Source organism: Actinia tenebrosa, unplaced genomic scaffold (genome assembly GCF_029948245.1).
Source record: "Actinia tenebrosa isolate PJP-AT-01 unplaced genomic scaffold, QUT_ActTen_1.0 PGA_scaffold12__29_contigs__length_12842862, whole genome shotgun sequence".
NCBI classification, from domain to species: domain Eukaryota; kingdom Metazoa; phylum Cnidaria; class Anthozoa; order Actiniaria; family Actiniidae; genus Actinia; species Actinia tenebrosa.
The window spans coordinates 9,800,112-9,822,364 of record NW_028292572.1 but is presented as its reverse complement, the minus strand read 5'-3'; the positions used below and the strand labels follow the sequence as shown (position 1 = coordinate 9,822,364).

Here is a 22,253-nt window from a genome sequence, read left to right as displayed (position 1 = left end):
CTAAAGAAATCCGCTGACCTGAACCTACAGGCGCGCTAGGAATTTTAAAATCAAACAAAAATGAAATAAACTTTTTAGTGAAAATATTGTCATTTAAACACTCGAGGTTAAAAGAATTCGATAAGCGAGATAAAAGATTACATAGTACTTATGTGAGCCGGCGAAATAAGCCGCTGACCAGTCTCACACAGCTAATATACATCACTACAGTGATTTTCAAATTTTATGTTTTTATTTAATGTATTATTTTTTAACACTAGACATTTTAGAATTCATACGAGGCGTTCAAATCTATAATGACAATCAAACGAGTGTGATTTTCTAGTGAACAAAATATAATCTTGGCTAGGATTTACAGCGAAGTTTTTCGTAGTCTTTTTCACTCCACACTCTGGCTTTAACATCAAAAGGCTTATAATGAGTAGGACTACGGTAACCAGGGTAACCAACAACAAACCCACTAATTTCAAAATTTACTCCTACATTCGAAACAACATTAAGGGTGTAGTGACCCGGCTTTACATCGGTTGCCAAGGGATACAAACGAGTTTGAGACCATCTGTTTCCACATTTTTGGGTTGAAAATTTCACCTCCGTCTTGGGGACTTCACTCAGCCACATTTTCACGGACGTCGTTTTGTGGATCATTCGGAAAATCACCATTACAGACCGGAGGGACTCCTTGGAAGAGTAGGGGAGATTTGGTATGTTTAACTTGACCTGGAGATGTTTTCTGCCTCGTTTGGCGAGGTAACCTGAGTACGAATCAGAACGTATAGCTGTATGCCACTTGGCGTCCTGCTTCGACTCTTCCCTCGTGATCCAGTGGAATCCTTTGGACTTGACAACTTCGGCAGACAATGTTTGATTCAAAGGGATCTTCCAGTTTGGTGTCAGGTACGTTAAACACAACGAGTTGGCTAGTTGAAAATCGTTGATCGAAGAATCAAGAAACAAAGGCTTTATGCGCAAAGGGCCATCATTTTCTTCTTCCCTCGGGGTAAACGTTTTCGAAATTTTAGTCGAATTATAATACTGACTGAATATTTTCTCCATATACTGAATAACCAATGATATAACTTGCGCATGCGCCTTAAATCCAACATGCAAGCCGTCGGCGCTGAACATGTTTTTTTCCATTTTCATCTTTTGTCGTTTGCCAGACTTGGTCAGCGGACACACGAAATGGCGCCAACTGAAAGAAAGTACCCCATAATGCTTTGCCAGCTCTGCATATCCAAGGTCTTCCATGTTTAAACAATCAGTATTTGTGATTTTCCTCTCGTAAAGACTTCTGTCCACCAAGTTGAAATATATTACCAGCGGTTTCGTAGGTAGCGCGAGAAGTCTACGAGTCAACAGCTCCATGGACTTTGCAGCCTCACCATATTTATATCCATAATCATTGATTGCCAGTTCAACCAATACGATGTCTGGTTGAATTTTGGGTAAAAAATTTTGAAAGCAAAACGCGAAAAAATCGCTTCCGGTTCCGCCGATGGCCATTTTGTATGACGTCAGCTTGGAGCCAGTCTTCTCGTAGATAATTTTATTCCACCAATCAGTGAATAGATTGTAGTACATTCGATGGGCTTTCTCGACTCCTCCGCCAGCAGAGTTTGAACCTCCTATTGTGATCATATTCAACGGACGTCGACCAAAAGCCTTCGCTAAGAGGCCTTGAAGTGCCGACGGCAGTTTGTCAGTAGTTGGCTGTTGAGCTGATGTCCTTTGGTCGTCTGCTGGCATGCTTTACATGAAAACAAAGGACGAAAAGCATTACTAAAAGACAGTTAAAGTTTTTAGTATAAGAATTATCTAAGTACTGTTTAATAAACGAGCAGGAGTGTTTTATCGGGTATAAAACACGAGGCGCAGCCGAGTGGTTTTAGACCCGATAAACCACGATCTGCGAGATTATTGAACGGCTTAGAAAACTTATGATGTTTGTTCTCATTGTGTACCGATTTTTTTACGAAATGAACCAAGTTTGATAGAGAAAATCCAAGTTAAAGTTTATGCAAATGAAGACAAATCTTTATCAGATATAAAATCACCTTCATGGTCATGATTTCTATTGTGTTTTCTTCATGAATTATTAATGAGTTTTCTAATATCCATCAGTTATCTTTAAGCTAGTGTAATTTTCTTGTATTAAATAAAATTTCTTGCATGTAAACGTACTTGAAGCTGTAGTCTTTATATAAAGACATATATGTCTATAAAGATCGATTACTTGAACATAACCGTTAATGAAGAACACTTTATCGGGTATACTACAGGTCGCAATCCAATGGGAACAAAGGCCGATGAATTATTCAATATATTCTAATCCGTATTCATGTCATATTAATTTGATAATAAGTAGGTTCTTAACAAACGGAGAATTGAATGCAAAAGACAATAAAATCTAAGAATTAAGACGTTGATGTTTAGTATAGTGTTTACATAAGTGTTTCTGCTAACACGGATTAAAACCAAAAAAAGATAAAAAATCAGCAAACATTTGTAAGGTATTTTTTAAGATATATCTGATCACCTCATCGAAGTTGGAAATATTAAAAACGAGTACAGAAAAACGCCAAAGATGGAAAACAAAAAACTTGTATTATGAAGTCTTACCCTACACCGTACAGTACCTCATCTCATGAATTAAGTAAATATGATCTTGTTTTTTGATATCTTCTTCTCAATTTCACGCCTCATACTGTTGTATTTACCTTGTTTGTCGAGAGCGTTCAGCTTTGCTCTTTCTATCGATCTTCAGCTCTGAATCTTTTGTAGCAGATCTCTTTGAAGAACATTCCTTTGCATTCACTTCATTAAAAAGAAAGAGAAATAAGATGAAATAAGAAAAATTGCAAGCCTTCATTGTCTAAGTTTACACAATACCAGGGAACAAGCAAATGAACACTGATTGCTACGAAGGGGAAGATTTCACCGGTACCTACTAAAAAAGTCATTGCGCATTTGGTGGCTTATTCACGGTTCATAAAATCTCCGCATGGCGTCCGACATAGACCGACCGAATGCGAATATAGCCAACGTTTAATTCTAGATTTTTATTTATTTATTTTTTCATATCGTTTTAGCCTATAATCTTAAAGAGCTCGAGTTGAAAAATATCACAAATTCTTTAAAAAATATTGAGAAAACATTTACCACACCAGAAAGGGTCTACAATAGGACTTTTTGCAATAGATTGACACGTGATTGTTACTGCATGGAAAAAAAATTTGGACTTTCTTCATACGAAATTTTTTGGCTGGATTACTAATGTCGTATCTAACACCTTTCCCGAAATCCTTTTTTCCCCTCATAAGATACGTTCGATTTAAAGTTTGTTTGCCATCCAGCAGAGCTTCCCCAAGTGACCTGAGCTGAATTGATTCGTTATCAAAGAGATATATCAGCACGTTACTGTTTGTTGCAAAAGGATTGTCATGAATAAACATACCAAACTTCTGTAATTTTGATTCCAAATGACCTCATTGAAATTTTGAGAATAGCGTTCTATCTTTCCAAAACACACCTTTTTGCTTGCAATACTATGTTGGATTTTTCTTGGGTAAGTAGTTTGGAAAACATGAAGAAAAGAAAGCACTAGTTCAGGTTCCTCTGATGGCCATTTTGTATGACGTCAATTTTCAAGCCCGCGAGCAATCTAGTAAATAATTTCATTCCACCAATGAGTGAAAAGATTGTAGAACAGTTGATTGGCTTCCTAAAGATTCAAATATTTTTATTTTCCCCAAGTTATAGTGTTAAGGTAAAATTAACACGAAAAAAAAAGAGATTTAAATTGCATCGGGATCCATTGTTTGAAATGCGTATGCCATGCAGAGAATGTCAGTGAAGCTAGACGGTTGACCCGAGCACGTAAACGACTGGTTAAACAGGTGTAGCAAACATGTGTGACGGCACCCTGTTTTAAAAAAGACAGGTGTGCTCACTTGAATGAATTTGAAAAAAAATCTGACGGAAAAGAAATGCCGGATCATAGCAGATAGTTTTCGATGATTATCATTATTACAAAAGCAACCATCCAAACCTAGCTTTTTGGGCTCCCTGTGGTCTGGATTTGTTACCGCATCCCACTTGCTGTCTGCGGGCTCTAAAGAAATCCGCTGACCGGAACCCACAGGCGCGCTAGGAATTTTAAAATCAAACAAAAATGAAATACCATTGAAAGCAATAAACGTTTTAATGAAAATATTGCCATTTAAACATTTGAGGTTAAGAGATTTTGATAAGCGATATAAAAGATTACATAGTATTTATGTGAGCCGGCGAAATAAGCCGCTGACCAGTCTCACACAGCTAACATACATCACCACAGTGATTTTCAAATTTTATGATTTTATTTAATGTATTATTTTTTAACACTTAACTTTTTAGAATTCATACGAGGCGTTCAAATCTATAATGACAGTCAAACGAGTGTGTTTTCCTCGTATTACGATGAGTCGTTCATCGTTAAAGGTAGTAAACAAAATATATTATTGGTTAGGATTTACAGCGAAGTTTTTCGTAGTCTTTTTCACTCCACACTCTGGCTTTAACATCAAAAGGCTTATAATGAGTAGGACTACGGTAACCAGGGTAACCAACAACAAACCCACTAATTTCAAAATTTACTCCTACATTCGAAACAACATTAAGGGTGTAGTGACCCGGCTTTACATCGGTTGCCAAGGGATACAAACGAGTTTGAGACCAACTTTCTCCACATTTTTTGGTTGAGAATTTCACCTCCGTCTTGGGGACTTCACTCAGCCACATTTTCACGGACGTCGTTTTGTGGATCATTCGGAAAATCACCATTACAGACCGCAAGGACTTCTGGGAAGAGTAGGGGAGATTTGGTATGTTTAACTTGACCTGGAGATGTTTTCTGCCTCGTTTGGCGAGGTAACCTGAGTACGAATCAGAACGTATAGCTGTATGCCACTTGGAGTCCTGTTTCGACTTTTCCCTCGTGATCCAGTGGAATCCTTTGAACTTGACGACTTCGGCAGACAATGTTTGATTCAAAGGGATCTTCCAGTTTGGTGTCAGGTACGTTAAACACGATGAGTTAGCTAGTTGAAAATCGTTGATTGAAGAATCAAGAAACAAAGGCTTTATGCGCAAAGGGCCATCATTTTCTTCTTCCCTCGGGGTAAACGTTTTCGAAATTTTAGTCGAATTATAATACTGACTGAATATTTTCTCCATATACTGAATAACCAATGATATAACTTGCGCATGCGCCTTAAATCCAACATGGAAGCCGTCGGCGCCGAACATGTTTTTTTCTATTTTCATCTTTTGCCGTTTGCCAGACTTGGTCAGCGGACACACGAAATGGCGCCAACTGAAAGAAAGTACCCCATAATGCTTTGCCAGCTCTGCATATCCAAGGTCTTCCATGTTTAAACAATCAGTATTTGTGATTTTCCTCTCGTAAAGACTTCTGTCCACCAAGTTGATATATATTACCAGCGGTTTCGTTGGTAGCGCGAGAAGTCTACGAGTCAACAGCTCCATGGACTTTGCAGCCTCACCATATTTATATCCATAATCATTGATTGCCAGTTCAACCAATACGATGTCTGGTAGAATTTTGGGTAAAAAATTTTGAAAGCAAAACGCGAAAAAATCGCTTCCGGTTCCGCCGATGGCCATTTTGTATGACGTCAGCTTGGAGCCAGTCTTCTCGTAGATAATTTTATTCCACCAATCAGTGAATAGATTGTAGTACATTCGATGGGCTTTCTCGACTCCTCCGCCAGCAGAGTTTGAACCTCCTATTGTGATCATATTCAACGGACGTCGACCAAAAGCCTTCGCTAAGAGGCCTTGAAGTGCCGACGGCAGTTTGTCAATAGTTGGCTGTTGAGCTGATGTCCTTTGGTCGTCTGCTGGCATGCTTATCATGAAAACAAAGGACGAAAAGCATTACTAAAAGACAGTTAAAGTTTTTAGTATAAGAATTATCTAATATCCATCAGTTATCTTTAAGCTAGGTGTAATTTTCTTGTATTAAAAATGATTAAAGTAGTATGATTTTCTCTTTCGGGGGCGCAGGTCGACGTCAGATTTTCCGAAGTCGTCTGCATGTAATCGTACTTGAAGCTGTAGTCTTCATATAAAGACATATATGTCTATAAAGATTACTTGAACATAACCGCTAATGAAGAAAACTTTATCGGGTATACTACAGGTCGCAATCCAATGGGAACAAAGGCCGATGAATTATTCAATATATTCTAATCCGTATTCATGTCATATTAATTTGATAATAAGTAGGTCCTTAACAAACGAAGAATTGAATGCAAAAAATAAATAAAATCTAAGAATTAAGACGTTGATGTTTAGTATAGTGTTTACATAAGTGTTTCTGCTAACACGGATTAAAACCAAAAAAAGATAAAAAATCAGCAAACATTTGTAAGGTATTTTTTAAGATATATCTGATCACCTCATCGAAGTTGGAAATATTAAAAACGAGTACAGAAAAACGCCAAAGATGGAAAACAAAAAACTTGTATTATGAAGTCTTACTTTACACCGTACAGTACCTCATCTCATGAATTAAGTAAATATGATCTTGTTTTTTGATATCTTCTTCTCAATTTCACGCCTCAGACTGTCGTATTTACCTTGTTTGTCGAGAGTGTTCAGCTTTGCTCTTTCTATCGATCTTCAATTCTGAATCTCTTGTAGCAGATCTCTTTGAAGAACATTCCTTTGCATTCACTTCATTAAAAAGAAAGAGAAATAAGATGAAATAAAAAAAGTTGCAAGCCTTCATTGTCTAAGCTTACATGATATCAGGGAACAAGCAATTGAAAACTGATTGGTACGAAGCGGAAGATTTCACCGGTACCTACTAAAAAAGTCATTGCGCATTTGGTGGTTTATTCACGGTTCATAAAATCTCCGCATTGCGCCCGACATAGACCGACCGAATGCGAATATAGCCAACGTTTAATTCTAGATTTGAATTAACTTTTTTTCATATCGTTCTAGCCTATAATCTTAAAGAGCTCGAGTTGAAAAATATCACAAATTCTTTAAAAAATATTGAGAAAAAATTTACCACACCAGAAAGGGTCTACAATAGGACTTTTGCAATAGATTGACACGTGAAATTTGGACTAATTCCTTTATACGAAATTTTTTGGCTGGATTACTAATGTCGTTTCTAACACCTTTCCCGAAATCCTTTTTTCCCCTCATAAGATACTTTCGATTTAAAGTTTGTTTGTCATCCAGCAGAGCCTCCCCAAGGGACCTGAGCTGAATTGATTCGTTATCAAAGTGATATATCAGCACGTTACTGTTTGTTGCGAAAGGATTCTCATGACTAAACGTACCGAACTTCTCAGTGTAATTTTGATTCCAAATGACCTCATTGAAATTTTGAGAATAGCGTTCAATCTTTCCAAAACACACCTTTCTGCTTGCAATACAATGTTGGATTTTTCTTGGGTAAGTAGTTTGGAAAACATGAAGAAAAGAAAGCACTAGTTCAGGTTCCTCTGATGGCCATTTTGTATGACGTCAATTTTCAAGCCCGCGCGCGTTCTAGTAGATAATCTCATTCCACCAATGAGTGAAAAGATTGTAGTACAGTTGATTGGCTTCCCAAAGGTTTCAAAGATTTTTATTTTCCCCAAGTTATAGTGTTAAGGTAAAATTAACACGAAAAAAAAAAAAGAGATTTAAATTGCATCGGGATCCATTGTTTGAAATGCGTACGCCATGCAGAGAATGTCGGTGAAGCTAGACGGTTGACCCGAACACGTAAACGACTGGTTAAACAGGTGTAGCAAGCATGTGTGACGGCACCCTGTTTTAAAAAAGACAGGTGTGCTCACTTGAATGAATTTTTTAACTTCAGTGGTATTATGCGCTAACTATGTTTACTATAGTTACTATAGTTACTATGGTTAGTATAGTTACTATGCTTACTATAGTTACTATGATTACTATGATTACTATGGTTACTGTCGTTACTATGATTACTATAGTTACTATGGTTACTATGGTTACTATGGTTAGTATAGTTACTATACTTAGTATAATTATGCTTACTATAGTTACTATGTTTACTATGGTTACTGTCGTTACTATGGTTACTATTGTTACTATGGTTACATGTTTGGCTCCGGTAACCATAGTAATAAGGAGACATAATCATGGTTCTCATGGTTATTTAGTGTCCTCCGATGTTGTCAACAGCGCCATCTCTGGTAATCCCTAAGGCTCCACACACTGTATCGCACATCTAAAGGTTTATAGCCCTCGTAGTCATGGTAACCAGGATATCCAATCACGAGCCCGCTGAACATAACCCTCCCTTCTAGCCTCGATAAAATATTAAGGGTGTATAAACCAGGAGATATATTGGTTGCTATGGGGTACATATGAGTCCGTAACCTTGTAGCATTACATTTAATGACCTTGTTGATTTTTACTGAAGAAGAGCGTTCGTCGTTAAGCCACATTTCGACAGATGTCGTCGCGGGAACATTCTGTAAGATGACAGTCACTGAACTCAAGGGTGATTCTCTGCTAGGGACTTCGAATTGAACTTGTAAAAAACTGTTACTTGATTGACTGGACCATCCCGCCGAAGCATCAGATCTCTTTGCACCGTGAGGTGTGTACTGACGAATGGATTTGCTCGGGGGAACGAAAACAAAACCTACAGACTGACTGATGTTAGCAGTGAGCGTTTGTTTGAGAGGGATTTTCCAATTCGGCGTTAGATATGACAAACACAAGGCGCTAGTTAATTCAAAATTAGTCATATAAGAGTCTAAAAACAATGGATTGATCAGTGGATTCTGTTCTATTTTTGTCCGAAAACCTTGGTTGCTTCTGTTGAAAAATTTATAGTTGGAAAGGCTCTTATTGAAATAGTCTATCAGCATGGATGCAATTAGCGCATGTGCTCTGAAGCCAATGTGCGCTGTCCCATCCGTACTGAACATATTAGGCTCAGCTCTCATTTTCTGCCGCTTGCCAGAACAGGTCAGCTGACATACAAAATTGCGCATGCTAAAAGACATTATCCCATAATGCTCTGCTAGCTGTGTAAATCCAAGGTCTTCCATGTTTAAACAGTCAGGATTTGTGACATCTTTCCCAAACAAACCTCTATTGACCACGTGCACATACATCACGAGGGGTTTCGACGGCAGTGAAAGAAGTCTACGAGTCAATAGCTCCATGGGCTTAGCAGCCTCGCCATATTTATATCCATATTTATATGATAAGGGTTATTTGTATAGTTTAAGCTATCGTCACTTGCCAAAATTAATTTTCAAGTATCGTCAAAACTGTTACCTTAATAATAATAATATAATATGATTTATATAGCGCCTATACAAGTCGGCTCTAAGCGCTGTAAAATATATATAAATTATAATTCAAAAGCTAGTTTAAACAAATGAGTCTTAAGGTCTTTCTTAAAAGTTTTTAGACATGAAGTGTTTCTAAGAGGAGACGGTAGTGAATTCCATAGAACAGGAGCAGACACAGAAAAACAACGATAACCATAAGATTTAAGATTGTACGGACAAGTAACAAGAAGCAGTTCCTTGGATGAGCGGAGAGTTCTTTTAGGTTTATACACAGTTATGAGATCAGACAAGTAGACAGGAGCCAGACCATGAAGTGCTTTGAAAGTGAGGAGTAGAATCTTGAAATTGATGCGATGTTTCACAGGAAGCCAATGCAGAGAACAAAGGACAGGAGTGATGTGATTATACTTCTTGGAGAGAGTTACAAGACGAGCAGCAGAGTTCAAAACATATTGTAATTTATCAATTTGAGCATTAGGTAAACCATATAGAAGAGAATTACAATTATCAAGCCTGGATGTCACAAAAGCATGGACAAGTCTTTCAGTAGTATGGACGGAGATAAATTTACGAATACGAGCAATGTTACGCAAATGATAGAACGACGTCTTACAGATATTATTAACATGAGGAACCATTGACATCACAGAATCAAAGATTACGCCAATATTTCTTTCATTACAGGATGGTTTGATAACCTGATCGCCAAAGTGTAGAAGAGGAGTAGACAGATGAGGATTATACTTCGAGGACAAGATAAGGAGTTTAGTTTTTTCTTTGTTAAGTTTAAGTTTATTTTCAGTCATCCAGTCATTTATTTCACAGAGACAGGCTTCAATTCTTTTTATGGTTAAGTCAGTAGAAATATCATCATTGCAACTGAAAGGCATAAATAATTGGGTGTCATCAGCGAAGAAATGGAAGGACATTTTGTGACGACGGAGAATATCAGCTAGTGGTGACGTGTACAACAAGTAGAGAAGCGGACCAAGGACCGAACCTTGGGTACACCACAATTTATATCAACAATTTTAGAGAACGAACCATGAACAGAAACATACTGCAAACGATTACAGAGATATGACTTAAACCATTTAAGAGCTGTTCCACAAATTCCAAACTTTGAATACATACGATCAAGAAGAATAGTGTGATCAACAGTGTCAAAAGCTGCAGATAGATCCAGAAGAACCATAGCAACACCAGAACGATTATCAATTTCTTTAAGGATGTCATTATGGACACGAGTCAGGGCAGTTTCACAGCTATGAAGTTGTTTATAAGCAGACTGAAGAGGTTCATGCATGTTGTTAGATGACAAATAAGCACAAAGTTGATCAGCAACAACTTTTCCAATAATTTTAGAGACAGTCTTAAGATTTGATACAGGACGGTAATTAACGAGTTTTTCATGATCCAACAATGATTTCTTAAGAAGAGGTTTGACAATACCAGTTTTTAAAGAAGGAGGGACAGAACCATTTATGAGAGATGAGTTGACAATCCTACAGATAACAGGCAGAAGAGAAGCAGATTTATCTTGAAGGAGACTAGCAGGAAGAGGATCAAGCTCACAGGACTTTGACATCAATTTACTGGAGAGTTTAGTTAGCTCATCAATAGTCACGGGAGAGAAAGAGTCCAATCTACACCTAGTTGTACTGGAGTCCAATTCAGAGACAACAAGAGTTGACATAGAATTTTCAGAAGTAGGAAAACCATTACGAATATTGATAATTTTATCTTTAAAATAATCGACAAAAGTATCAGCGAGAACTTGCGACGAAGAAGAAGATGGTAGCTTTTTTTCAGGAGTTAAATGTAGCATATGATCAATAGATTTGAAGATTGCGTGACAATCAGAACCAGCATCAGAGATTAAATTTGAGTAGAAATTCATTTTAGCTTCGAATATTAACTTTTTCACGAGGTTACTTTGTTCAATATACAATTCACGATCAATGGCTAGTTTAGATTTTCGCCAGCGCCTTTCAAGCTTTCTTTTCTTGATTTTATTTGTTTTTATGACGTCATTATACCAGGGTGCTTTCAGGCGTTGCGTGACAATTTTAGTACATAACGGGGCATGTTTATCAAGCAATGATTTCAGAACAGAGTCATATTGAAGGCAGAGATCATCTAAGTCAGCAGCAGGAGATTGTATTAATGACGATTGAGATAAATCACGGCTAAAATGATCCATATCAATAGAACGAATTTTACGATAGGCCAGAGTACGTATAGAAGCACAGGGTCTGGTGACAGCTAACTTACAATGGACAGCAAAATGATCAGACAACACAGGATCACGGATATAAACATTCTTAACAAGCAAGTCATCATTCCTAGATATCAGGAGATCAAGAACATGATTGTTTTTGTGAGTAGGTTCAGCCAAGTTATTCAAGATAGATAAATTAAAACAATCAAGTAAATCAGTAAAACGAACAGCGTAGACATCATTTGGGTTATCAACATGGAAATTAAAATCACCAACAATTAACAGTTTACCATTGAACATAGAAAGAGATTCAAGCAGCGACGAAAATTCTTGGAAGAACTTAGAAGTTGATGAATTATTTTTCAAAGTAGGCGGCGGTCTTGTGTTCGTTTTGATTGCAATAGCTTTTGTTTAATACCTGTCTGCCAGCAAAAATCTTAAAGTTGATGTCTAGTTATTACTTGATTTCAAATATAGATTAATATTTTTAAAAAGCACCAATCTGTCGGTACTCATAGGATCTTGTCTCATAATGAATAAATTCTCGTAATACAATACCTTGTCAAATGTTGTGAAGCAGCATAGTTGTACTCCCTCGTCATGCTCGCCTTTTTTCTTATTTGCATCGCACCCAATTTCCAAACCAAAACGCTCAGAAAAACTAAGAAACATCTGTATTTTTCTTTCATTTTTTTCTTGAATATTGTCTATTCCCCTTTTGCTGCTTTTAAATAGAAGGCTTCCAACGTTACTTTTGTTTCGTTATGCCTTGTTCATGCATGATAGCGTTGGAATAATCGGAGCTTAGTAGTGTCATGTTCAAACTAGTATTTAATTCATGGCTCACTGATTATAGTGCTACTATGATGAAATTTCTGACTTGCTCTTTTTTTGCCTGGATTGAAAGGCATTTGATGATGTGAAATATCACTTTCCTTTTCCAAAAAAAATTTTTTCCCTTCAAAAGACATTGGAGTTTTAAAATGGTGGCCATTTTTGCTGATGACGTCATGTTCTCACATACTTGAGCAGCCTAAGCTAAGCTAAGCTATATCTCATCCCAATTTGACATAGCGCTTTTTAAATGCGAGCGCTGATTGGCTAGAAGTGATGTATACAAGCGGGTATTTCAGGTTAATATTCCAGTGTTGTCATGGTGATGTGGTTTCTAAATTTGTTTGAATTTTTGTGAATTTCTCCCTCTGGATATATGTTCTCAAAGATGTCACAGAATTCAGGCTCCGAATCTCAAACCCTTGACTGCAAAGCTATCGCTATGGCTATGATATCTAAGCCAATGAATTTTACTATAGAATCAACCAAATTTATACAGACAATTGAAATCTTTGACAAAAGATCAAAAGGAACAACTTTAGTAACTTGCCTGGCAAGTTTACGGAAATCGAAAAAAGCGATTTCAGTTCATTTTTCAAAACGACTAGTGAAATGGTGACGCAACACTACGATACTTAACAAACTTTCCCTGAGTCTAGAAAGAGGGTTTTCGGCTACATGAACTAATTGCTTTGGATCGTTATATTTTGCTGCCACAAAGAAACTTCCGACTGCCTTTATTTCTAAACGCGTCCATAGAAATCGTCGAAATTTCGTTACCTTCAAGATAATCATTTCAACTTGAAGTGCTCTTAAACCATTTTTTTAAACAGACGTCTTATTTCGATGAAATGGCTCGCTGAAATAGGAATGTATAAAATGTGACTGTGTTGTTATGGTAACCCTGGTCGTAATGAAATGTAAACTTGACTTGTTTATAATGATTTCTTTCAAATTAGCATGTCGGTTCCGATGCATTTCCCGATCAAAAATAGAGCCACTTTGAACAAGATTACAGCGGGACTGATAAGACTACTTTCACGATACGGCGGCCATCTTGTCAGGCGGTAAAGACTTAATTTATCTTTTGCTGCATTTTCTTCTGGTAAGCTGTCGATATCAATGGACTTCATTAATTTAACGAACCTTCTATTTGTCCCCTGGACGCAATATAATGCCTCGCAATCCAATATGGCCACCGTATCGTAGCCTGCGTCACATCTGGAATTTTTCTTCGTTAATTTTCGAAGAAAATTCCGGATGTGACGCAGGCTACCGTATCGTCGACGTAGCTCCTTTGTATGTTTTTAAGCTTGTATGGCTAGGCAAAGTAAACAGGGTGCTAATAAATTGTTTGTTTTTTTTTTCAATATTGATATCATGAATAGTCATATACAAAATGGTTTAACAGCGAAGTTTATCAAACTTTCAAGACTCCACATCTTTGCTTTGACGTCAAACGGTCTGTAACCCTCGTAACCTTGGTAACTCGGATACCCAACCACGATACCGCTGACCTCAAACCATCCACCTCCGTTAGAAATAACATTAAGAGTATGGTAACCAGGGGAGATTCCCGTTGCTAAGGGTTCTAATCGAGTTTGGTACATGTGATGTCCACATTTATTGCTGTCGACAGTAATGGAGGACTTCTGGTCGTCATCTAGCCAGATCTTCGTGGACGCGTGGTTGTCCTTTGTCCTGAAGATCACAGCAACTGAGCGAGTTGGTAGACCTTTATCGTAGACAAGGAATTGAATTTTGAGTAAACCATTTTTGGACTCGGATGCCCAGCACCCGTACGCATCAGTGCGGAATGGCAAGTGCTTCGTGACTTTCTTCGAAGTTGCTGGTGATACGAACTTGAAGTCCTTAGAATGCGTCACCTTGAATGTCAGAGATTGTCGGAGTGGGATCCTCCAGTCTGATGTCAGAAAGGACAGACACTGTGAATAAGCCACATCTGTGTCGCTGAAGGAAGACTTCAAGAAAACTGGCTCGATTAATGAGTCAGTCAACTGAGAATCACCAAAGCTTCTTTTTTGTCCAGGTAAATACGATGTAAAACTTTCCTTGAAATACTCGATTATCTTAGATGCGACCTGCGCATGCGCTTTACTACCAATGTGTGACCCGTCCTTATTAAACATATTCGTTTCGAAGTTCATTTTCTCTCGACTGCCAGAACTGGTCAGCGGACATAAAAAGTCGCGCCAACTGAACGAAGGAATCCCATAATGCTCTGCTAGCTTAGTAAATCCAAGGTCTTCCATGTTAGCACAGCCAGTGTTCGTGACATTCTTCCAATACATACCTCTATCAACCAAGTGTACATACATCACGAGGGGTTTCGACGGCAGTGAAAGAAGTCTACGAGTCAATAGCTCCATGGGCTTAGCAGCCTCGCCATACTTATATCCATAATCATTAACAGACAGCTCGACCAATACCATGTCTGGTTGCTCCTTGGGTAAGAAGTTTTGAAAACAGAAAGAAAAAAAATCACTTCCGGTTCCGCCGATGGCGATTTTATGAGCCTGCAGACTAGAGCCAGTGGTTTTGCTTATTTCTCTGTTCCACCAACTGGTAAATATATTGTAATATATTTCATTTTCGTAATGCATTCCTCCTCCTGCTGTATTAGATCCTCCTATAACAACCATGTGCAGTGGACGCTTTTGTTGAATCTTTGTCATCAAGTTTTGTAGTGGAAACGACTGGACAGCGGTCTTCCTATCAGGTTGGACAGCGGTGTTAGCAGTTCTTGAACTTCGAAACCTTGTATAATAAAAAAATTGTAAAGAAATTAATTCAAAGTTTGTTAAAACTTGAGGCAATCAAAGTGTATAGTAGTCTCCTACGGAGCCGCTATTAGTGTCATCACGCAATGCTTACTCCCCTACAAAGCGTTGCTTGACGACACTAATGCCGCCGGCGTAGGAGCTAAGAGTATAGTCGAGTTCAGTTGTTTTAAAGATAACTAGGACTAGTTAAATACAAATCTCAGGTGAAGCTAAGTATAAAATTGTGGGCTGTAGAAGGGGGGCTGTAGAAGAGGGGCTGTAGAAGCGGGCTGTAGAAGAGGGAGGCTGTAGAATTGGGGCTGTAGAGGGAGGCTGTAGAAGGGGGCTGTAGAGGGAGGCTGTAGAAGGGGGGCTGTAGAAGGGGGCTGTAGAGGGGGGCTGTAGAGGGAGGCCGTAGAAGGGGGGCTGTAGAAGAGGGGACTGTAGAAGGGGGCTGTAGAGGGAGGCTGTAGAAGGGGGGCTGTAGAGGGAGGCTGTAGAAAGGGGGCTGTAGAAGAGGGGCTGTAGAAGGGGGCTGTGGAACATTAGTGCTGTTAATATCAGATCAGACTTTAGTTTATAATATTGATTATTTTTAAAACAATATATTATGGGTTTCTGTCCAGGATCGATTTGAGCATTTGATTTGAACATTTCATTGTGAGGTCAAAGTGTTTATAAGCAACTAGCCGCTCGAAGGTAAAATCTAAATTGCAAGTCCAATGAAAGCAGTTTAATATTGTGGATGAGAATATATATGAAATATATATCTGTACTGCGGTCGTAATGTATCAAATTGAGCTGATCCTCGCAGTGTATGAAGCAACTTATGCAGCTGCGAATTGAAAGACTCAGAAAAAGTCCGAGTCTTGAACGTGCCCTGGCGATTCCGGTGCCATACTCCAACCACTGAGCTACCTAGTCTCATATGAGACTTCAAGGACACATGAGGTTGGTTTATCGGCCCGATAGGAGAGGTATGTGTATGAGAATATATATGATATATATATATATATATTTCTGAGTCTTTCAATTTGCAGCTGCACAAGATGCTTCATATACTGCGAGGATCAGCCCAATTTGATAGTTTAATACTGTACAAATTAAGTTCGGCCTCCCGAGGTTCCAAATACCTCCTAATTTGAATGAAATCCGAGACAAAATCATGTACATCTTGGTATTCTTCGATTGCACGTTACGTCATCGCGACCTCTCGGGGGAGCGTTGGTGCCATATAACAAAATATTCTTATAGCATCCATTGTTAACCGCACCACAATGGCCGCCATGTTTTTGTCTTTTAACTCTCTTAGGGATGCTTGCAATCCATCAATAGAGAAGACTTTTGAACTTATAGTTTACTTCTTACCTTTTATTTGGAGAATGTTCTTGACTTAGTTTACTCGAACTTCTGATCTTGACAAAGGTTCCAAAAACCGCGACACTCAAGATGACCAACAACAACTTGAATCTCTGCATGACCATGATTTCGTGAACTGACATCTTTTGACATATGAAAAAGCACTACTTTAAAAACAACTTTTTTTTAGCTTTTGGCAGCGTGTTGTGAAGAATTTTCTCCAATTAATTCATAATTTATCATCGATATAGTTAACAGGTGTTATTAAAATACATTTATAGGTTCCTTGCTTGTGGCAGTGTCCTGACTGGTTGCTAGGTTGGATCACTTCAGATACCAGTGACGATACCAGTGAAAAGGAGCATGCAACAGAAGATTTCATTGGTCAATTGAAGACTTTATACCAAGCTGTCTTATATTTTTACTACAAAAAGACATTTTTAGAAACACTCGTTTAATTTAGAATCGAATATTAGACATTGAATAGATACGCCTAAGAACTCTTAACAGGTCGAACTACTGTAAATTCTACTATATTTACGACTGTATCATATACCCGTCAAACTCGTACATAATATGGTTTAAAGTTATGAATAAAATAAACAGAAAAAAAACTAGCCATAATAAGGCTGCATAAACGTAAAACGGCAAAAAAGTGCAAAAAGACGAATTCACTTACCTCAGTGTTGTAGCGCCCGCGATGAAAACTAAAGTATTGACTAAAGGAGTTGAACTAAATTTATAGTAGCAATCCTGAGAGATATCTTAAAATAGAAAAAAGCGTGCACAAAAAAATATAAAGAAAAGCGTGCAAAAAACTCAAACAGAGAAACGTAACATATTCAAACTTCTTCATGCGGCATCTTACAAATACCAATAATGTAAGATGAATTTTTATAGTATGAAATTCCACTTCAAAAAGTTAAATCACGGTTTATGTTCTGACCAAAAACACAACGCAGTTCTAGCTATAGCTGGGAGCCATTAAATGTACACGTTTGAAACGATAATCAATTCAAAATTCCACCAAGATTATAATAAGCTTATAATAAGAGTATGACAAACTGTAAAACAAAAAAATTGACACGCTTAGCATAGTAACGTAAGGTAGAAAGACCTAATTTTAGTCCCGCAGCACTATTAGCCATTCCGAGGTGGCAGATAAAAACTGGGTCAAGTTGGTATTGCAGTGCACTGTGTATTACTTTCATCTTTTCTGAGTCAATAGTTGGTTCAGCTAAGAAACTAGATATTTCCAAGGCCACTTCCCTGGATCTTCGGGCTACAACAACCCGAATGTCCGCCATTTTGTCCGCTGTGTGTAATAAATTAGGACTCGCAAGGGATGCTGGTCTACTATAAAAAAATTATCCTCCGAAAAAAATGTACTTCCGAAAAAAATGTAGCTCCCCCAAAAAAATGTAACTCCGAAAACAATATGAACCTACGATAAAAAAAGTACCTCCGAAAGTACACGTATCTGATAAAAGTGCATAAGAAAAATATTTTTTTGTGGGGAGGGCCGAAAAATGTCCTACTTTGCATATAATTACAAACCGTAGACGAAATGCATGCCACCTCGAAAATATATCCCCTAAACATTCCCACAATGCACACTGCAATGCCAGCTTGACCCTGTTGTTATCTGCAACCTCGGAATGGCTAATCCGCAGCTTGCAGCATAACATCAGCATTGCTCCAAGAATACTATGTTATTGGAATGGTAACTGGTTGCCAGGATGATGGTCACGATAGTGGAACGTTACAGTTGCAGTTACATTAGAAACCTCTGGCACGACCTTCTTGGTAGGAGTCACAAACCTCAAACTGCAGTTCGACGTCAGGTGTTTTCCGTCAAACTTTCAACATTTAGCAAGGCGTCATAACGAAGTTGTTGCTAGAAAAGCCGCCATATTGAATTTCATTGATGCTGAGTGTTTCTCCGTGTTTGCGTGCGTGTTTCTGGGCCTGATCCCTAACGGTTAGCGGTAAACCTGATCCTAAAGGTCTCTTTTACCCTGAATTAACGTCGGCGAATTCTCATTTGCGTGTATTTCAGAGAATTAAACGCGGCAGTCGATATCCTAAGCCATATAATACCTTGACGGTCCCTGCTATTGCCGACATATTTTCCATTGAGGTTGACAGGAAGACAGGCTTTAAACCACCAACCCCCGGGATATCCCACGGCACAGTTAGACGGACCCTCTTTATCATTGTCTCTATCCTTGGTAGTAAATTTCATCCCATTTTGTTGAGTGAATGAGTCGCCCGCGTTTCCCGAGTATGATTCGACTGTCAGGGTGTAATTCAGCGTTTCATTTTCGACTCGGAACTTTTCGTAAGTGGCATTCTTAAGCCCACCACTAAAGGCCTGTAAATCAACACTGAGACGCGTCAACTGATTGGCTGTCAGTCGATGGATCTTATCATTACCCAGCCAAAACTCGCCTGACAGGTTTCCGAAGCCGGTTTTGTATTCGGTCCAATTACGGAAGAAATCTTCAGATCCGTCTAGTCTTCTCTGGAACACAGTCCACCCCCCTCCGTCAGTTGTCATGTCACAGTAGACTTGAAAGGGTCCTTGATTGTCTGGATCTATAGTGTATATCCCATCACGATTTACTCTGGACAAAAACAAGTCCAGGCAATCTTTTCCTGTCGAAGAAAAAGCGAGAGAAAAGCAGATCAGGTTTCGTTTGACCGGGTCTATTCGTTAAGGAATTAAATTCGATACGTTACTCAAAAGCCTTTGTCTTTCGAATTCCATCCATTATAGGGGGGGGGGGGGGGGGGGTGTTGAAAAAAAGTGTTTCTATTCGATATGTGATTGACAGATTCTCAGCCAAGCAGATATTTCGTCTTCTTATTGACAATAACATTTCAAAAACACCGTCTTTGAGCTGAAGGGACCACCTTCTTCTCCCCCTACCCTCCCCTCCCTCGGCAGTCCTCTTTCACTACCGGCACATGTTACTAATTAAAGACTAATTACTCACTTGGACAAGCCGGAAGCGTACATCCTCGCGTCTCTTGAGAACTTCCCTGGCACTTGGTTGCGTTATTACTTCCTGTGCAGGTGCGATTTCGAGCTTGCACTCCGCTTGCGCATGTTACACTACACTGCGACCACTGACTCCATTGCTCCCATGTCGCAGGCTCAGGACAGGTCGGCATAACACAAGAACTTGTACTTACTTCACCGCTGGAGTTGCTGCAGTTTGAACTTTGCGGGCATCCACGCAAGCGCTGTCGAAATCCGTTACCGCAAGTTACACTGCAGCTCGTCCAATTACTCCAGTTTTCTAGAAAAAGATGAGTTATTATGAGTCATAAACTATCTGATCCAAAGGAACGACCATTGTTTTAAGGGGAAGTGGTGGTATTAAAGAGGAAGGGAAATTGTCACTACCGGCAGCAAAATACAAATGAAAAAAAAAAAAGAAAGAAAGAAAGAAATTACGACGAGAGGGGCAAGAAGGAAAAAGTGTTCCCTTCAAGTTACATAATCCCTCCCTACTTCTAGATAACTAAAAGTCATTAATTACCTGTTGGTGGTCTTCCTGTGGAATTAGACGATGGCAATGCCGTCTTAATTCCTAGACCTGTTGGTGGTCTTCCTGTGGAATTAGACGATGCCAATGCTGTCTTAATTCCTAGATAAAAAACATCAACCGATCAGTAACGCGCCTTCTGATAAAGGACGGACCATTAGGAAATATCGAGCAAGCACTTCACCTACGAAAAAAATATCGGCAACCTTACCTTCCAGTCTGCCTTCCAGTTAAGAAATACCGAGCAAACACAAAAAGCAATTCGTCCAGGGGTTGTTACAAAAATCGTGCAACGTAAATTCCTGCAACACCCCCTCAATTATCTAATGGTCCAGTCCCTGATGGTCAGATGCGTCGGGGCACGCGTTGACAGCGTTACTCAATACAATTCAACATCCAAACACATCAAGACCTACGGTAAGGTCACTCATCAAACCCCCGGTCAAACCTAATTTAACCATGTTGAAATATTTCAGACATTTAGGATACATATATATAGGATAGGTATATAATATATATCTATATTTTTTTCATGCCAGGGAAATCGACGTTATAAAAGGCATTTTAAGAAGATTCTAGTGTCTTGCATTTCAAATATTTTATGATATCCCCCTCCCCCGTCTGTTTTGACAAACTAATTAACATAAGAACAGTAATGATAAAAAGGTAAATTATACACCGTGAAAAGACGAAAAAATGAAAAACTTACCGACGTTTCGGACGCTAGTCCTACGCAAGTAAAAACCATGATTTATCAATAGGCATTCCCTTAAGTATTATTTTCATTTCACAGTAATGAGATTGCCATTCATTAACTAAGCATTAATTTTTAAAACATACATAAAAAAACTTCCCTCAGAAAGCATAGAAACTATCCAATGGACAACCTTGGTTTGTTTCCTCATATTTATTATTAACGAAAGGACTAGCGTCCGAAACGTCAGTAAGTTTTTTCATCTTTTCACGGTGTATAATTTACCTTTTTATCATTAATGTTTCATTAGAAACACCGACGCAGCTCACACTAGTTTTTAGCTAGTTATCTCTTCTTAACATAAGAACAGATACTAAAACACCGGTGTCCTACCGTTTGCTAACGTTCACGATATCGAACATGGAAGACATTAGGGTCATTAATCGCATTAAGATCTATATAGCTCATTTACCGGCTCAGCCGGATAGATTACAAATATGACCAAGAACTGCATGAGGGCCCCGAGAACAGTATACTTTTTAAGTATTTTTGACCGAGTTACTTTTTTAACCTAGTAATTTGATCGCTCCATGCTCAAAACAATCGTGAATCAAATAGACTAAGCGTGTATGCATTGAGATTTGCTGTTAAGGCAGGCTTTATTTTCTGCTCATTTATTGTATATTAATATCAGTTTTATATCTATATAATAACGCTATATTTTACCTGTGCTGGGCTTATCGTCTTTGAGCAGAAGTACCAAGGTTATTGTTACCGCGGTAACTAAACAAATGATCAAAACCACAACAAAGATGAGACATTTTTTTCTTTTTCCTCTGTTGGGATTCTGAACAGCCACTTCTTGTTTAGCATCGTTTAATCTCTCTTCAACAAACGCTTGTCTTGGCTGTCCTATTAGTTGTTTTTCTTCAGCGCCGTTCATTCTAGTGTTGCTGTTAGTGTGAGATAGCGATGTCGCCAGTGAAACTTGATATTATTGGGAAGTCAGTATCGAGTGGATGGATGGGTGATTAATAAAAACAGAAGAATTAGTGACATATGGAAATCTCATTACTGAATTCCAACCATAAGAAAAGTGCGTTCCAAAACACGTACAAGGAATACTTGCTGTCGAATTATTTGCTGTCGATGTCACGGGGTTTTTCGCACATCAAAGGAACGGAAAAAGGTATTATTACTCAATGTCTGAAAAGCAAGTGCATGTCTGTGCATATTAAAAGATGGCAACTGAATTTAATGTAGGAATATTTTTTATACCAATTTGACCCATTTGCCCTTTCGGTCGTTTTCGCGCGCATTTTGTCGGCGTGCTAAGCGTCGTCAAAGATCGGGACAAAAACTTCGTTGGTACTAAAAACACATTCCTAACAGCACTAAACAGCTCATTTATTTTGAGCCGTTCAGTTGTGCCAACGAAATATTATCATTAGT

At 38.5% G+C, this 22,253-nt stretch overlaps 6 protein-coding genes across 6 annotated transcripts; all 6 read right to left on the bottom strand.

The window, feature by feature from the left end:
- Positions 1-213: 213 nt before the first annotated feature.
- Positions 214-2,850, bottom strand: LOC116298680 (uncharacterized). Its single transcript, XM_031707207.2, has 2 exons — positions 2,721-2,850; positions 214-1,750 (listed from the first exon to the last, which is right to left on the bottom strand). The coding sequence occupies exon 2, from the start codon at positions 1,747-1,749 to the stop codon at positions 346-348; it is 1,404 nt and encodes a 467-aa protein (XP_031563067.2). The 5' UTR covers position 1,750; positions 2,721-2,850; the 3' UTR covers positions 214-345.
- A 1,373-nt stretch (positions 2,851-4,223) lies between these two features.
- Positions 4,224-5,846, bottom strand: LOC148912224 (uncharacterized). Its single transcript, XM_089028472.1, has one exon. It carries the CDS (start codon positions 5,800-5,802, stop codon positions 4,507-4,509), a length of 1,296 nt encoding a protein of 431 aa, XP_088884598.1. The 5' UTR covers positions 5,803-5,846; the 3' UTR covers positions 4,224-4,506.
- Positions 5,847-8,082: 2,236 nt separating this feature from the next.
- Positions 8,083-9,224, bottom strand: LOC116298683 (uncharacterized). The gene has a single exon (XM_031707212.2). The coding sequence runs from the start codon at positions 9,222-9,224 to the stop codon at positions 8,223-8,225; it is 1,002 nt and encodes a 333-aa protein (XP_031563072.2). The 3' UTR covers positions 8,083-8,222.
- A 191-nt stretch (positions 9,225-9,415) lies between these two features.
- Positions 9,416-12,179, bottom strand: LOC148912223 (uncharacterized). Its single transcript, XM_089027995.1, has 3 exons — positions 12,136-12,179; positions 10,418-11,701; positions 9,416-10,235 (listed from the first exon to the last, which is right to left on the bottom strand). Exons 1-3 carry the CDS (start codon positions 12,177-12,179, stop codon positions 9,416-9,418), a joined length of 2,148 nt encoding a protein of 715 aa, XP_088884121.1.
- A 1,615-nt stretch (positions 12,180-13,794) lies between these two features.
- LOC116298684 (uncharacterized) lies at positions 13,795-17,311 on the bottom strand. The gene is made up of 3 exons (XM_089028456.1): positions 16,827-17,311; positions 16,563-16,696; positions 13,795-15,189 (listed from the first exon to the last, which is right to left on the bottom strand). The coding sequence occupies exons 2-3, from the start codon at positions 16,694-16,696 to the stop codon at positions 13,800-13,802; spliced, it is 1,524 nt and encodes a 507-aa protein (XP_088884582.1). The 5' UTR covers positions 16,827-17,311; the 3' UTR covers positions 13,795-13,799.
- Positions 17,312-17,470: 159 nt separating this feature from the next.
- Positions 17,471-21,973, bottom strand: LOC116298685 (fibrinogen-like protein A). The gene is made up of 4 exons (XM_031707214.2): positions 21,528-21,973; positions 20,102-20,209; positions 19,553-19,858; positions 17,471-19,211 (listed from the first exon to the last, which is right to left on the bottom strand). Exons 1-4 carry the CDS (start codon positions 21,742-21,744, stop codon positions 18,577-18,579), a joined length of 1,266 nt encoding a protein of 421 aa, XP_031563074.1. The 5' UTR covers positions 21,745-21,973; the 3' UTR covers positions 17,471-18,576.
- Between the last annotated feature and the right edge of the window lie 280 nt (positions 21,974-22,253).